Raw genomic sequence first — 15,448 nt, forward strand, 5'->3', positions numbered from 1 at the left:
TGTTAAATTTTTAAAAAGTGATTCTTTACTTGGAACAAACTGTTAAAGGGTCCTAAAGCATGAAGTGTATTAGTGTTACGAGTTTGCTGATATTCCTTAGCTTTTCCAAAATATTTGGGCTGAGTGAAACTGCTTTTGCTTGTGGCTGTATGTGTCATAAGCTAGTTTTGGAAAGATTAATTATCAGTTCTAGTATTCAGAAATGTAACATCTTTTTTAAAGAATAAGACACACGAGGAAAGTAATTTCTGGTGGGAATATATGAGTATTTAAATATATGTGCATATAAAAATGCAAGTTCGTTGTCTATCTTGGTTATATAATTGGAACTTCTGTATGTTGCAATCTCATGTCTTTTAAATTTTCTTACATACTGGACATTCAGTGTCCATAATATATTTCATTGGCTCTAAGCAAGTTGTTTTTAAGGCTGTAGTAAGGTCCATGCAAGACCTTAGCCATCCAAGGCTATGTTCTGCATGATTGGCACGCTAAATTGGTTGGTTTGACAGGTTGGATTACGTGTTGCAGCTGGTGGGACCCCCCATAATCTTTTGTAAGATCACTGCCCTATCCAGTCACCCAATCATCGAGTTTCAAGTATTTGTCCCTATTTGTGGGCCTGCAAGACAGAATTTGGATTCTCTTTGTGTGCCATCCAACTGACTACCCAATGGTACCTCTTTCTGAGTTGGTAGAGGTGGTCTCAGGAGTGTTGTTGGTCTCCCTCAGATGTATTAGGCAGAGAAGGATAGGAGTTTAAGGTATTTTAAGACCATTGAGAATATTGTTCCTGCCCCCTGATATTTATTATTTTGCTTCTTTGTAAACCATTACATACCCTTCTTTGAACTTCAACATTTGTACTTTTCTATTTTATTGTCTTAACCATATTTCTCTGTGCTACCTTGGGGGCCTTTTGAAAATAAAAATGGCATACAAACGTAGACTTCATCCTAAACTAATTTAGCTGATGAAAGGATTCTCTGTGTGTTTGTTTTGGGTTGAGAGAATACATACCAAATACATAGCCCTTGAACTTGCCAGGTTTTAGTTTTGGGGATTTTAGCCAGGTTAAGATGGTAGCTGTTTTTTGAGCTGGGCTGAAATATCATAGAAAATAATTCTTTTGCTCTTCCCTCCAAGAATTATTCTTTAAACTCATACATGAATTGCTGTAGAATTTTAGCCCCACTATGCTCCCATCCCCAGTTTTGTTACCTGTGATTATTGTTTAATATTGTTACAGGAAGCAATGGGCTTGAACTGCCACCCCATTGTTTGCTTCATCCACCACCATAAAGTAAAAATAGTTACTTTCTGTATTAACCAATCTGTTTAAAAACAATAATTTCCCTGCCCATCCCACAAAAAATTCTCTCCTACTCCAGCCCAGAAAACTGTTGAGAGAAGACTGCCTTCTCTCTGGAGAATATTCAGCGAAACGGTGGATAATGGAAACTGTTTTTGTTTATCTCTAGACTTTTTCTTTTACCATATATAACAGAGCCTACCCTGATATTCCTTGTTTGGGTTCTGAGAGTATCCATGTCCAGATGCCAAATTTTACAGCTAAATACAGTAATAGGAATTTGGAAGAGAAGAGCGGAATCATGGAGATAGGCACTGCATGTTGATGATAAAAAGGTTGTCATTGAGGATTGTTGTGGCTTTGCCTAAAGACTAAAATAATGAGAAAGTGTACTTATCTTGTAGGTCAGTTGTGATCCCCACACTCTGCTTAAGTTCTAGCAATGGGGCTGGACTGGGCTGGTTACAAAAGCTTTAGATCTCAGGGTTGTTGACATTTTCCTATGGCATACAAATGGAACATTGGGGCTTCCATAATCTGCTCATGCCTTAGAGTGATTTTCTTGTAAGGCTATTCAATTAAATAAAAGGAAAGCTATTTCTAAGAGCAGAACACGCTACATTTCTCAAGATTGCCCTCAAAAAGCTATGGTAATGTCAGAGCTTTTAGGAATATTAATGTTTGATAAGTAACATCAAGGTAGAGTAGTTGTGAAAGAGGCAGAAATAGCCTTTAGCCAGAGCAGAGGTTTTGCTTCAAACCTCTGTCTGACTCAGGAGTCCGTGCACAGATCTGTACGTGTGGCTGGGATGGAGAGCACATGTCAGTTACTGTCATCCCCACCCCCAATTAACCCAGGTGATCTGCATTGTAGTCTGCAACACCTGGTGGAGTGAAGCAAAAGCAGTACAGTGCGTTGATACCAAAGTGCTTGCAAAGCAGACAGCTCTAAATTATTCAGGCAAGTGAACATTGCTCCAAGCAGAGGCAAGTAATACACTCTGCATAGTTCAACTTTGCATAGTTACTATCCTCTGGCCCTTTGGGAGAATTCCTTCCTGAACACCACTCTGCTCCCTGTCAGTGATGGTACTCTGAGCAGGCCAGCTTGAATAAAATATTGGTGGGTGGGGGGGCAGCTAAGCCCCGCCCCACATAACTGATCACATGACACTGCAAACACACCATTTCAATGGCCCATCAACTTTGTGGAGGACTGGCCCCCTCAAATATTTTAGGGGGTGCAAAGGGATCTTGGCCCCTAGGAGTTGGCTCTTATGAGCCTGTGACAAAGTCTGTCCACTGAGAGTCACCCCTAACTTTACTGGGCACATGTTTCCAACAACATCCAGTTAGGCAGGGTGTGGGAATAAGTACTTGATCTCAGAAGATCATAGCAGTGAAGAGAAAGATTAAAATCTGTAAACAACCTAGCAAGATCCCCAAATCCTATCACTATATCAGTGTAGTTCTTTGCTCCCATTCTATTCTGTTCTAAAACATTATTTCTCTAATAAGAGTGAAGCCTTCAGGCTTTCAGCTTGAAAAAATAAGGACAATTTTTTATAGCTAGTAGTCTTTTAATTTAAATACCTTCCTCCTATTATATCTTGTCTCCATTGTTATTTTATTACAGCCATCGTGTCACCATTTAAATTTAAGTAGATCAAATTCTCTTATTCTGTATTCATTGTAGAATTCTCTATTTGTTTAGATGGCCTACATTGTCATGTGGCTTTTTGCCTTTTCAAAAGGATGGCTCCCTAGCTAATAACATGTACTGTTATGCTTTGAATTTATTGGTTTTGAGCTCATCCTGTTTGTTCTACACAGCAATTCTCCATATCTCTGTTACCCGCAGGGTTTTCCAGCATGCTCCTCCTTTCTATCCAAGATTGCTAATGAAAAGAGAATTAAAATAATAATTCCAACATCAATCCATAAGCACGACCTTCTGGTTCTGAGTAGAAAGTTTAAATTGATGTGTTGTCCATCTTATTGTTCCTAGGTTAATATCTATTTGTAGAGAGTTTACATTTAAGGTAAACCGAGTGGGGTGCATTTCCTGGTTCACCCAGCAGAGGGCCACAGGCAAACACCCAAAGCAGTGATTGGTGTAAGCCTGTAAGCCTTCAAGCCATGGTTCTTTGCCCCATGCGGAATTTTATCTATCCAGTCTGCTCCCTGTTGGGAAAAGAGACAAAGAAACAGCATGGAGGATGGTACCTGACAATGCTTGGAGCATTTCCACCACAACAAGGGCACCAGAGGACACATTTTCCCAAGGTTCCCCTTAAACTTGGAGCTGCAAGAAGCAGCCCGTGGGGGGGGGGGGAAAGAGATTTCAAATGCCTCCCCCCCCAGCTGCAATTCTTGGTTTTAGCACTTCATAGTAGAGGATCCACAGCTTGTGTCACATTTTAGTGACCCAAGAGACCAGGCATTTGATTATATACTCAGGGCCGTATTAAGCATATCTGGTGCCATGGTGCTAAGATCCCTCAGGTGCCCCCCCTGGCAACTCCAAAACAAGGGAGGGGGCGGTGGAAAATGTCCCTTCCTTCCCCCACTGCCCTGATCCCCGGTGTGGTGGCAGCGATCAAGCAGGAAAACTTGCTGGTGGGCATGCTCTCCTTCTCAGGGCGCCTGAGAAGGCAACCCAGGAAGGCTGCGCGCTGCCTTTTGCCAGGAAGCAGGAGGAGGACAACGACCGGTAGCAGGGCCGTCTTTCACAGATGCAGAGGCTTGGGAGGGAAGTTGCACACCCGCCAGCCATATAGATTATGAAAACTGAAAGGCTGGTAGTTAACCTGTGATATCAGCTGTAATGTTTTTTCTTTTTTTTAAAAAAAAGCACGCATAAGGGGTTACATACTTAGTTGAAAGACAATAATGGGAGGAGGAATGTGTAGATTCCCCTTATGTGTAGGGAGAGTGTACATCAGAAGGAGCCTGGTTTCTGTTTTTTAATGTAAACAAATAGAAGAAAGAAGGTTCTTTAGTAACAACCCTAATTTATCCTTTCACGAAACAACCTGATTTTGTAAACAGGTTTTGAACATTCAGCGTGAGATCCTTTGCCTAGCTTGAGGAGAGAATTGCTCTAATGTGAACTGACGATCAACAAGGGGTTTATCCTTATTATCTCTAGTGTTGTTTCATGAGTTTTGCACTGTCTCTTAATGAGCACTAAAGGTTTAGATGAGTTTGCCTGTGATGGCTCGCAGGGGGGAGATTGTGAATAAACCTCTCCCGTAATTTCTGTTTTATTTTATATTTATTTTTCTGTTGCTTTCCTGTTCATCCCCTGCTGTGCTGTCACTGTGATATGATGCACATGATACTGGTGTACTATGTGATGAAAACCGATGTATACCAACAGTGGCTGATGTTTAGACTTCTCAATAACCTTCAGTCTAAGCAGGGTTTGAGGTCATTATTAGGCATGAATTTGGAGGGAAGATACACGGTCATTGGAAGTGGTGGCAGATGTTTTCCCCTGAATCAAGGGCATGAAGAAAACGTTAAATGTCTGGTCATTTAAAAATGGATCAAAACTAGCAGATAGTCAATAACTTGTATCAAATTTGTACAGATCAGTTTTTGTAATTTTACATTTTAATATTTCAGTCTAAACAGTTTTTGTTGTAGTTTTGTCCCCACACTTTAAGGCTTGAGATCCCAGTTACTTACAGGTTAAACTCAATTACTTCTCATCAGATCTCTGTTGCACACATTGCCCATTTAACTCACAGTATCAAATTATAATCCATGCTTCGTAACCAAGCATTCTGTGTTTGTGTTTTACTCAGGGTGTGATGTGATAGACACACAGAGTTCATTAGGACTAAGATCATTAGACTTTGCTAGTTATCTATTCTGCTTTTTTGGAGAAAACAATCAACCTAGAAAGGAGTAAGTGAAATCCATTGTGGTATAATGGATTGAGTGCCAGAACAGGACCTCTTGAAGCCTTATGCTTGTATTCTTCTATCTTATGATGCTCCTCCAAGCCTGTAGCCCTATTTGGGTGTTAGTAGTTCATGAAATTACCAGTGTGTAAGGGAAGAACAGGGGTGTGCCAGTCTGCCCTGTCCCTGCTGCTGTATCTACTGAGGCCACCTCTGCCCCAGCTGCCAGGGTTCTAAATCATATAGGGAGCCTATGCATGTATAGCAGGCCCCCAACTCCAGACCTTCCCAACAAGACCTTCCCCACTACAATAATGTATCAACAGCCTTCTTAACTGGCATCTCTCTCTCTCTCTCTCTCTCTCTCTCTCTCTCTCTCTCTCTTAAATAGTTACATTGCAAACCAACGGAAATTAGAAAGCATAAATGAAAGTGATGTCAGAAGCTACGTTGGATTAAGAAATTTGTGAGTATATCATTTTTCATATTTATTATTATAAACCACGTGTCTTTGTCCATTGTTGCATATGCTCTGTAGGGGATTAGGCAGAGTTCCTGCATATTTGGGCATCCCTGTTTATTTTAATGAAAAGAACAACTTTGCAAATGAAAAAGAATATATGTCCTCTCCATTGCACTTTGAAGCTCTCACATGTACCGTGGAAGTCTTAATAAGGGCAGTAGTGCTTAATAATCTTTAGAATCACAATACTATGTGCCTTCCCTAAATGTTTATTTTGAACCACAGTGCCCATTATTTCTGAGCATTGGCCATGTGAGCCTGTTGAGAGTTCTAGTCCAAAACATCTGGAAGGGACCAGGATGGCCATGGTTGCATTAGACGTGCTGTGGTTACTGAATCAATATAAATAATCATGAAATACCTTGAGCTATTAAGGTAAAGGATAAAGGACCCCTGGACGGTTAAGTCCAGTCAAAGGTGACTATGGGGTGTGGCACTCATCTCACTTCAGGCCGATGGACCTGGCATTTGTACATAGGCAGCTTTCTGTGTCATGTGGCCAGCATGACTAAACCACTTCTGGCGTAATGGGACACCATGATAGAAACCAGAGCGCATGGAAACACCGTTTACCTTCCTGCCGCAGCGGTACCTATTTATCTACTTGCACTGGTATGCTTTCTAATTGCTAGGTTGGCAGAAGCTTGAACTATTATGCAGCATTAAAAAGGATTAAAGATCACTTGACAATTCTAACTTGCATTTGTGTTTTTTGTCAGAACTGTGGTGAATTCAGGTTTGAAGTTTGTCTCAACCAAAGCTTTCCTGAAAAATCCCAGCCTGCATTACATGTAAGTAAAAACTCACTTAATGGTTCCAGAATACGCAAAGCTTTATCATACATCATTACCTTATTTGCAATCCATGGGAAGAAAATTAGAGGGATGCTACTTAAAAATAACAAGCAGTGACCTGCCCAAAAGTATTGCAGTGTATCATTGGTGCTTCAAGGCTCCTGATCAGGGTTCACACCAACCTGGAACAAACATGTTTTGTGGTTTGCAGAGGTGTTCACGTGTCTGTTCCCATGTGTGTGTAGATTTCAGGAGAGGGAAAAGAAAACGACATATTTCTCATGCCCTCAAAGCCTTTCCTGGCTGTTCTAAATGACAGGGTTGGGGCTAATTGCCAGCCTTGTACCTGTATCACTATGTAGCAAAGTGGGTGTGTCTGAAAAAAGAAAGGGGAAATATGCTATTTTCATTTTCCTTCTTCTTGAAACCTCTCTGCATTGTGAGAAGTGGAAAGTTTTTTAACCTTAATCCTGATGCTGACCCTAATCTGCCCTGTTATGGGTTCAAGCATGGTTAATCCATGGCTCTCCCCTTTACTTTATTATTTATCCTCTAACACCTTTGAAAGCATTGAGCATTGTTGAACCATTTTAGCACTACCTTAATTTCCCTTTTCATTAATGCACTACTTACATTTTTCTGCATGCAGAAAGCACTATATTGTTTGTGGTTGGCCCTGTTTTGCTACCATAGAAAGAATGATAAATGGAAAGCATATATCTGGTTATATGTTGGAAGTGTAAAGAAGTGGTTGCTGATTTTGCTTTTCATTCTGGATTGTTAACAGCTTGTGATACGGTATGATGACTAAAGAGCCATGGATTTCAAGCTTGGAATCTAAGGGAAGAAAAATATTAGATACCAATGACCTGCTAATTGCCACTTTGCAAATTCCATGTTTTATATTTACACATAAAATATCATGTATTCCTGTGAGACACACAGCACCTGAGCTAGCAGCAGAATGCTGATGGAGATAGCATTTAAATACATGTGCATATTTGTATGTTGTCAAAAGCAGTATACTGCAGATATACAGCATGTACACTTGGATGCACATTCTAATGTATCTGAAACAACAAGTGATATGCCTGTGGATATTTACTGTTGTATATATGTTATACAACAACAATACTTTACTGTGGTCCAAAGACCCACAAAAAAATTTCAAAACAAGATACAGTTAAAACGACCAGACAGACAGATGTAAAAAACCAAGGCTGTCATTTTGTTTTATCTAGGGCATAATCATCTTTGTTTCTTATAACCTCCGAAAGAAACTTTGCCATGGCCCATGTAATATCATTTGACCTGTCTTCCAAAAGATATTTAATATGGGAGGCTTCAGATTTTCCCTGCAATCAATTGATCCCTCATATTGCCCACAATGCAGTAGGATATGCTTCATACTATCGACATCCTGGGAACATAAACAAAGCCTATTCTGATAGAGGATGCCTCTCAGGCTGCCACTGAGAACATTTAGTCTGGCTTTGGTAAATAAACGCCAGTAGGTAGGTACCAACAAATTCCTAAGGTATGAGGATATCTGAAAGCAGTACCCGTATTGGGTTCCAGCTGTGACTGAGGTACAAATTACATAAGATTGGGATCGCAGGTTGCTATGTGAGATGTCCCAAAGCCTTTGTCTCAGGGATTCAAGGGCAGTGTCATAACCCAGATGATATAAGAGGGATGATGGCAGTCCAATTGAGGTGGCTTTCCTGGCCATAGTTTTCAGCCATGGGCTGACAAAATTCTCATTGGTTAAATGTACTAATAATCCCTTATCCAGGCCAAATACTGAGATCGTGAGCCAGTATCTCAAGGCAGCCCACCATGCTTTGGTGGAGAGTGGGCATTCACCTGTTTCCAGAAATAGAATTGAATTTGGGACACAGTTTGGGACCTGTCATAGGAACCGAAGAAACTTTGCCCGGAACCAGTCTAACTTAGGAAATGAACCGTTGTACCAGACGTTTGAAGAATTTGGGAAACAGATTTTGCATTAAAAACCCTTATGGCTGATGGAAAAAGAACTGGAGTATAGCGAGTTTGCTTATCTCCGCCTTTTGATAGGCGGTCTGCCTGTGGCAGTTCCAGGACTTTGAGCGATGAATTAAGAGCCCTAAATACCAGAAGCATTTGAATATATGTTGTGCAGCTACATGTTCTGTTGGAAGATGCGGCTTCTTGAGTTTTGTCCATGAAACTTGTTGCATAGGCCATATTGGGATGTCATGCTAAACCACGATTGGCTTGCTTCAAACAAATCATGTTTAACATGAATGGCAGCTTGTTGCTTCAGATGACATGACGAGCTGTTGGTTAAGCCAGGAGTGGGGAAGCTCAGGCCTAGGGGCCAAATGTGGCTTCTGCACGCCCCTCTGTCAGGCCACACACCCTTCCCCCCAGTCCACATCAACCCTACTTTACTTCCTTGAGAGTTTCTGCCTTGCTGAAATGTGTTCTTGAGCTCTGATAATGCCCCTTTGTTCCTTGGGTGGAGTATATAGAGCAGGGGTAGGCAACCTAAGGCTCATGGGCCACAAGCAGCCAACAGGGGGCGTTTAACTCGCCCACCAGGTGCCCCCGAACCGAGCTGCCCGCCCAGCAATTCCCCTTGCATTGCTAAACCAGCCTGGTGCAGGGACTGTGCTGGAAATCGCATCTGCTGGAGTGAACCAGCCCAGGCGAAGTAAACCTTGCCGACCCCTGATATAGAGGAATGTGTGTAGATCATAGCCCACTGTACCAAAGGTTTCATTTACACTGGATGCTCTGCCCCCTTTGCTTTTGACCCTGTCCCTCACCGGGATGTGGCCACCACAAAGTAGTGTGGCCCTCAGACTGAAAGAGGTTTCCCATCCTTGCGTTAAGCAAAAAAGAAAAAAGGGGGGGAAGCAAAAGCTTTTGAAGTCCTCGTGACCACACTGGAGGAAGAGGAGGCTTGTTGTGGCCTCTTCTAGTCAATCGGAATAATCGTTTACAACAGCCTTCCTCAGCCTGGGTCCATCAGGTGGTGTTGGACTACCGCTCCCATAATCTCAGACAATTAACCATTCGGTCTGGGAATGATGGGAGTTGTGGACCACCAATGGCTGAGGAACCCAGGTTGGGCAAGACTGGTTTTGTGTGGCATTCAGACAGAGTTATTATTCATTTTCATATTAAGCTCAAAACAACCCCCCCCCACTGTATATCCTTGAGTCTCATTAACATTGGTGGCAAAAATCCAAGTGATTTCATAGGGTGTAATGTTTGCTTTTTCTGCTGAAGTTTAAATCATCAGAGTGACAGCATACATTTATGCATTTCACTGTTTCTTGTCTTATAACAATTGGTGCACATCTAGGATTTGGAAACCATTTTTGTTTTTGTTTTTTTGGCAGACGTTTTAATGAAGATTGATATAACTGCATGAACTTTCCAACTAAGAAAACTATTTTGGCTTTAATTATGTCACAGGAGGAGCCTTTCAACTCCTTTTAAAATCCCTTTTTAAAAATAAACTGATTCCCAACAGTATTTCATGTGAAAATACTAATGATAGCAGCGAGCACTTAAAGCAACTGCAGTAACGTCTGATGCTAAATAATACATTTTGTCCCCTCCCAAGATGAAATTTGTGTAGCCAAAATGCTTTCCTTTAGCTTGATTATTTGAAATCAGTAATAATGTAAACAAAGAAAAATAAACATTCCAGTAGATATTGCTTAAATGTAACTTACAGCATCATTGACTCAGTTCTGGCATTCTCACTGACTTTAAATTTCAAAACAATAACACTTAACAAGCCATTGAACAGCACTGTTTTAGCAAAGCCACCTGTTTGTAAATTCAGCAGTCAAAATCATTAATGACTTGTTGTCGTGCTGTATGAACAGTCACTGTGTATTTAAGTGCCTGAATAAGTATTGTACAGTATGTGCTGTTCAAAACTTTGGGGCATTAATGCTCAGTGCATGCAAGTATATGCTAGGGACACTGGAGGGATTCGGTTCATTCTGTATTTTAAAGTGAACCAACCAAATCCACATTTTCCAGATCATGAATTGCAAACACTGCTGTGAGGGAGAACATTTTCCAGTGATTTGTTTTCTGTTTTGTATGTTCATTAGTAACAATGAATGGATGTTCGTTGCAAATAAATATTGGGCAAGTTTGGAAGTTTCAGATTTTTGAGCTTTGTTTACTAAATATGAGTAAATATACTAAGTTGGTTACTTTGGGTTCTAAATTTTGCAATAATTTTTTTTAGCTCAGAAACATGCCAAATGTGTAAAAAAAACGCATGTTCTACTGTAAAAATCCCCCCCAAATGCATATGCTTAAAGTCCTTTTTAAAAGAATGCAATCAACTTTTCATTAATGTTACTCCAGCTGTGTAATAACTGACGTGCTATAGCCTGGCAGATTTCTCAGTTACATAAAATGGTGAAAAGTAGCACAAGTAGGAACAGTGTAAAATGAAGTCTTACTTGACTCCCTTGCCAAAAGAATCAGGGCTTGCCTAATACACTTATTAAAGCTGCACATTATAATAAAGTAGGCAAACACCTAATTCACCCTCAACTATCGGTGAAGAACCTGTGACCATCGGGTTGTTGATAGACCCCCAACTCCATTCAGCCCCAGTGCATGTGGCCAGTAGTCAAGAATGATGCGAGTTGTAAACTAGTGTGATGTAGTGGTTAGAGCGTCGGACTAGGACCTGAGAGACCAGGGTTCAATTCCCACTCAGCCATGAAGCTCATTGGGCCAGGTACTGCCTCTCAGCCTAACCTACCTCATGGAGTTGTGGGAATTAATTAAGAAAGAGGAGAACCATGTATAAAACAAATGGCTTAGCATGTAACACTGGGGTGCAGCTCCTAGTTCAATGCAGTTCATTACAAGTAGAATCGAAAGCATCTGATCTTCACTCAGGTAGAAGGCAGAGAGAGGAAGGGAGAGGTCCCGAGGCTCATAGCTATTGTACTACCAACCTTACTGTATGCTTGTGAAACATGGACCACTTACAAACGCCACCTGCAACTTCTTGAAAGATTCCATCAATGGTGTCTCTGAGAAATCTTGCACATCACTTGGGAAGACAGGCGAACTAATATCAGTGTACTGGATGAAGCAAAGATCACTAGTGCTGAAGCAATGATTCTTCAACATCAACTTTGTTGGACTGGTCATGTTGTACGGATTCCTGATTATCATCTTCCAAAGCAGCTACTCTATTCTGAACGTAAAAATGGAAAGCGTAATGCTAGTGGTCAATAAAAGAGTTTAAAGACCGTCTCAAGGCAAATCTTTAAAATGTAGTATAAACACTGACAACTGGGAAACACTGGCCTGCGAGCGCTCCAGTTGGAGAACAGCCTTTACCAAAGGTGTCATGGACTTTGAAGACATTTGAACTCAGAACGCAAGGGAGAAACTTGCTAAGAGGAAGCCACGCTTGGCAAATCCACACTGTGATCAACTCCCACCCGGGAACCAATGTCCCCACTGTGGAAGGACGTCTGGATCCAGAATTGGCCTCCACAGTCACCTACGGACTCATTGTTAAAACCGTGTTTATGGAAGACAATCTTACTCTGCTACGAGTGATAGCCAAAGAAGAAGAAGAAAAAGAAAAAGAAAATACAAAAATATGGTTCAGCATTGTAAACCAGACCAATACAGTGGTACCTCGGGTTACAGACGCTTCAGGTTACAGACTCCGCTAACCCAGAAATAGTTCCTCAAGTTAAGAACTTTGCTTCAGGATGAGAACAGAAATTGCGCAGTGGCTAAAGTGGTACCTCAGGTTAAAAACAGTTTCAGGTTAAGAACGGACCTCCGGAACAAATTAAGTTCTTAACCCGAGGTACCACTGTATCTCCTTAGGACTATTCCAAGATTTTTTCTTCACTGCCCTAGGTGGATTTAATTCCCCCATCTTGTGTCCTAAGCAGCATATTTTTTGTTTTAATTTTTGATGACAGTGCCTTCCTTACTTCCTCTCTTTGAAGTGCTTCAGCTTCAGGTGCTGTGCAGTGTATCTTCATATCCCGTATTTCAGCCAGATTTGCACTCAACTGGGATGGAGGTTGTGGGGAGGCAAAACTGGCAATTCATGGCAGCTTCTACACTTGTTCCCAGCCCTAAAAAAAAGGTCCAGGTCTTCAGAGATTTGTAGTCTGAATAGGAACATAGATGACAGGGACCACTACAGCATCTACTAAGCATCTCCCTTGCTCACTGGGAACATTTTATTTTATTCTATTTTTCCTCCTTTGTCTCTTCTTCAGTGAAGGTGTTTCCACCCCCACAGCACAGATGACCATGTGAACATAATCTAGAGCAAAATTGCCTCTGATCTTCAATCTAGTAGAAGACATTAAAGCTCATTATAGTATGACGCCCTGAATGCTTAATTGACGTGAAAGGCCTAATGGCTGTATTTTGCCATTTTCCCTGTGATCTTTCATGCAGTTTCAAAGGGATATATAAAAAGCTTATGAAATTTCTTATTTGGCATGTGGTCAGGGTTTAGGTAAGTACAGTTTTCAATGAAGGATCAAAGAATACATGGTAAACATGTATATTGCTTATGAATAAGTTGAGCATGTAGTCAACATCTGAGAATGTCTTTGGAGTAAAACTTAATCCACATTTTTCCTCTACATGAATAGACCTGTTTAAAGGTGCACATCGTGATGAGTGTTTGCCTTTGTGTTGTGTCTCATCTTCAAGCGAGAGTACAGTCCGTATCGTTTTATAGGCCATCACCCAATAAAAAAAACTGAAAGTTGGTAGCTTTACCAACTTACAATATATTGCAATATTTTTGTTTCAGATTTTTTTTTTTTACTTTTAATAATGACATTCTGTTTCTTTACAGTAACTTATCTGGAAACAAGTTTTCAAGTTTGTCCAGAAAGTCTTTCCGCCACCTGAATTTGACTGATCTGTAAGTAATTGTTTCTTAAATGTTGAGGGTTGGTTGTTGTAGTAGTTGCCATTATCATCACCCATCCAGCCCAAGCCTACTTCACAGGGTTCTTGTGAGGATAAAATGGAGAGTGTTGAAAGCTTGTGTGCTGCCTTGACTCCTTGAAGGGAAGGTGAGATATAAATGTAACAATAAATAAATAAAAATAACCATTATCCATTTTTTAATGGACATGGAATATATCAAGGAAATACTTATGGGTTTAAGAAAAGGTAAATTTTACTTTACTTTACTTTTAAAGACATTTGTGTGCTCTGGTGACTACCACATGTTTTGTTTCCATACTCCACAAGCCGTTACTGGGAATGTTTGGGGTCTGTGGTGGTAAAGAATATGGGACAAATACATGTGATGAGCACAATACAGACAAACAACTCATTTCATCCCATGGAGACAATTTAAAGAGGCTTCCATGCAACCACTGTTTTGTGAAAAGGACTCCTAGGCTAGAACTCTTTAACAGGGGCTCTTCTCTCTTCCCCCTCAAACCACAGAATCCACACTGCAGATCAATTTACCGTATTTTTCGCTCTGTAAGACGCACCAGACCACAAGACGCACCTAGTTTTTGGAGGAGGAAAGCAAGAAAAAAAAAGTATTCTGAATCTCAGAAGCCAGAACAGCAAGAGGGATTGCTGCACAGTGAAAGCAGCAATCCCTCTTGCTGTTCTGGCTTCTGGGATAGCTGTGCAGCCTGCATTCGCTCCATAAGACGCACACACATTTCCCCTTACTTTTTAGGAGGGAAAAAGTGAGTCTTATCGAGCAAAAAACACGGTACTTTTGAAACACTAGAGAATTGCAGTGGCAGTAAACTGTGCACTATGGCAGGCCTAGCATCACCTGACCCCTTGACCTGATGAGAATTACTGAGCCCTTGGTGAAGCAGCAGACTTAATTGCTTCACCTAATTAAAGTTTTTGAGTTACTGGGGCAGTATCACAAAACTTGTAAAAGTGGACCAAGTGATGCTTGAGCTGTGCTTATGAAGAAGCAGTCAGTAGGTAACATACCATGGTCATGGGAATTCACATCCTGTCACTCTAAAACGTTTCTGTGTGAATTGGATCTTTTCGTTCTTCCGTCTTTGTCCTGCTCTTTTGGAACTTTCTTCACATCTTTATTGCACTTGTCTTTCTGGTGAAGTTGTACAGTAAAAGAAAATTTTGTTGTTTTAATCATTTGATAGAGAAGAAGTAAACTATGACTACCTGGAGGATTTAAAAACTGGATGTGTGTTTGATTGTCTTTCTGCTGCTTCTTAAACTTGTCTGAAGGCACATTATCTTACCTGGACTCATTGTGTTGAAACCAGTGTTAATTCTACTCAGAGGAAACCTATTGAAATTAAATGGACATGCGTAACTTAGGTTCATTCATTTCAGGGGGTCTGCTATGAGTAGACTTTAGATGGATTCAACTCATTAGCTGTAATACCAGTAAATATATATTTTAAAATATTTGTTACATATTCCTTTTTAGGGAAGCCATATCATTTACTGGTTTTAGAAGTTCCCAAGGAGAGCCTAATCTTAGTTAGGTCCCATGTGATGTGCAGGTATGGAAATTTGATAGACAAGTGGAAAGATACTTTGGCCTTATGATTACAGTTCAAAAGGCAGCATTAGTTTGCATATTTTTGTAATGTAGTAGTCATCAAGCAGCTGGATGAGAAAGATTATTGTTTGAGGAAATAGAGTGACCATGTTTGGTCGATTATATCTCAGTAAGCTGAGATATGAAGAAGCCCTTTGAAAGTGTGAGCAACTCCTTTGCTCCATTGAGTATTTTCGCTAATTCAACCTCTATAGTAAAGCTTGTACTATTCAGTTGAATGTGATACTTTTTTTGTCAGCTCATATTAATGTACATTGCTGGCATAAACAGCCTAATGATGGCATTTTATAATTCTCCTTT

At 40.6% G+C, this 15,448-nt stretch overlaps 1 protein-coding gene across 8 annotated transcripts in view; it reads left to right on the forward strand.

The window, feature by feature from the left end:
• Positions 1-15,448, forward strand: part of NTRK2 (neurotrophic receptor tyrosine kinase 2) — a 170,175-nt gene that overhangs the window by 14,973 nt on the left and 139,754 nt on the right. For all 8 annotated transcript variants that reach the window (XM_081213621.1, XM_081213623.1, XM_081213622.1 and 5 more), the window contains exons 2-4: positions 5,615-5,689; positions 6,466-6,537; positions 13,421-13,489. In XM_081213621.1, coding sequence (XP_081069747.1) covers positions 5,615-5,689; positions 6,466-6,537; positions 13,421-13,489 — 216 coding nt within the window. The remainder of the gene's footprint in view (positions 1-5,614; positions 5,690-6,465; positions 6,538-13,420; positions 13,490-15,448) is intronic.

The sequence above is a fragment of the Podarcis bocagei genome, assembly GCF_964188305.1.
Source record: "Podarcis bocagei genome assembly, chromosome: 11".
NCBI lineage: Eukaryota > Metazoa > Chordata > Lepidosauria > Squamata > Lacertidae > Podarcis > Podarcis bocagei.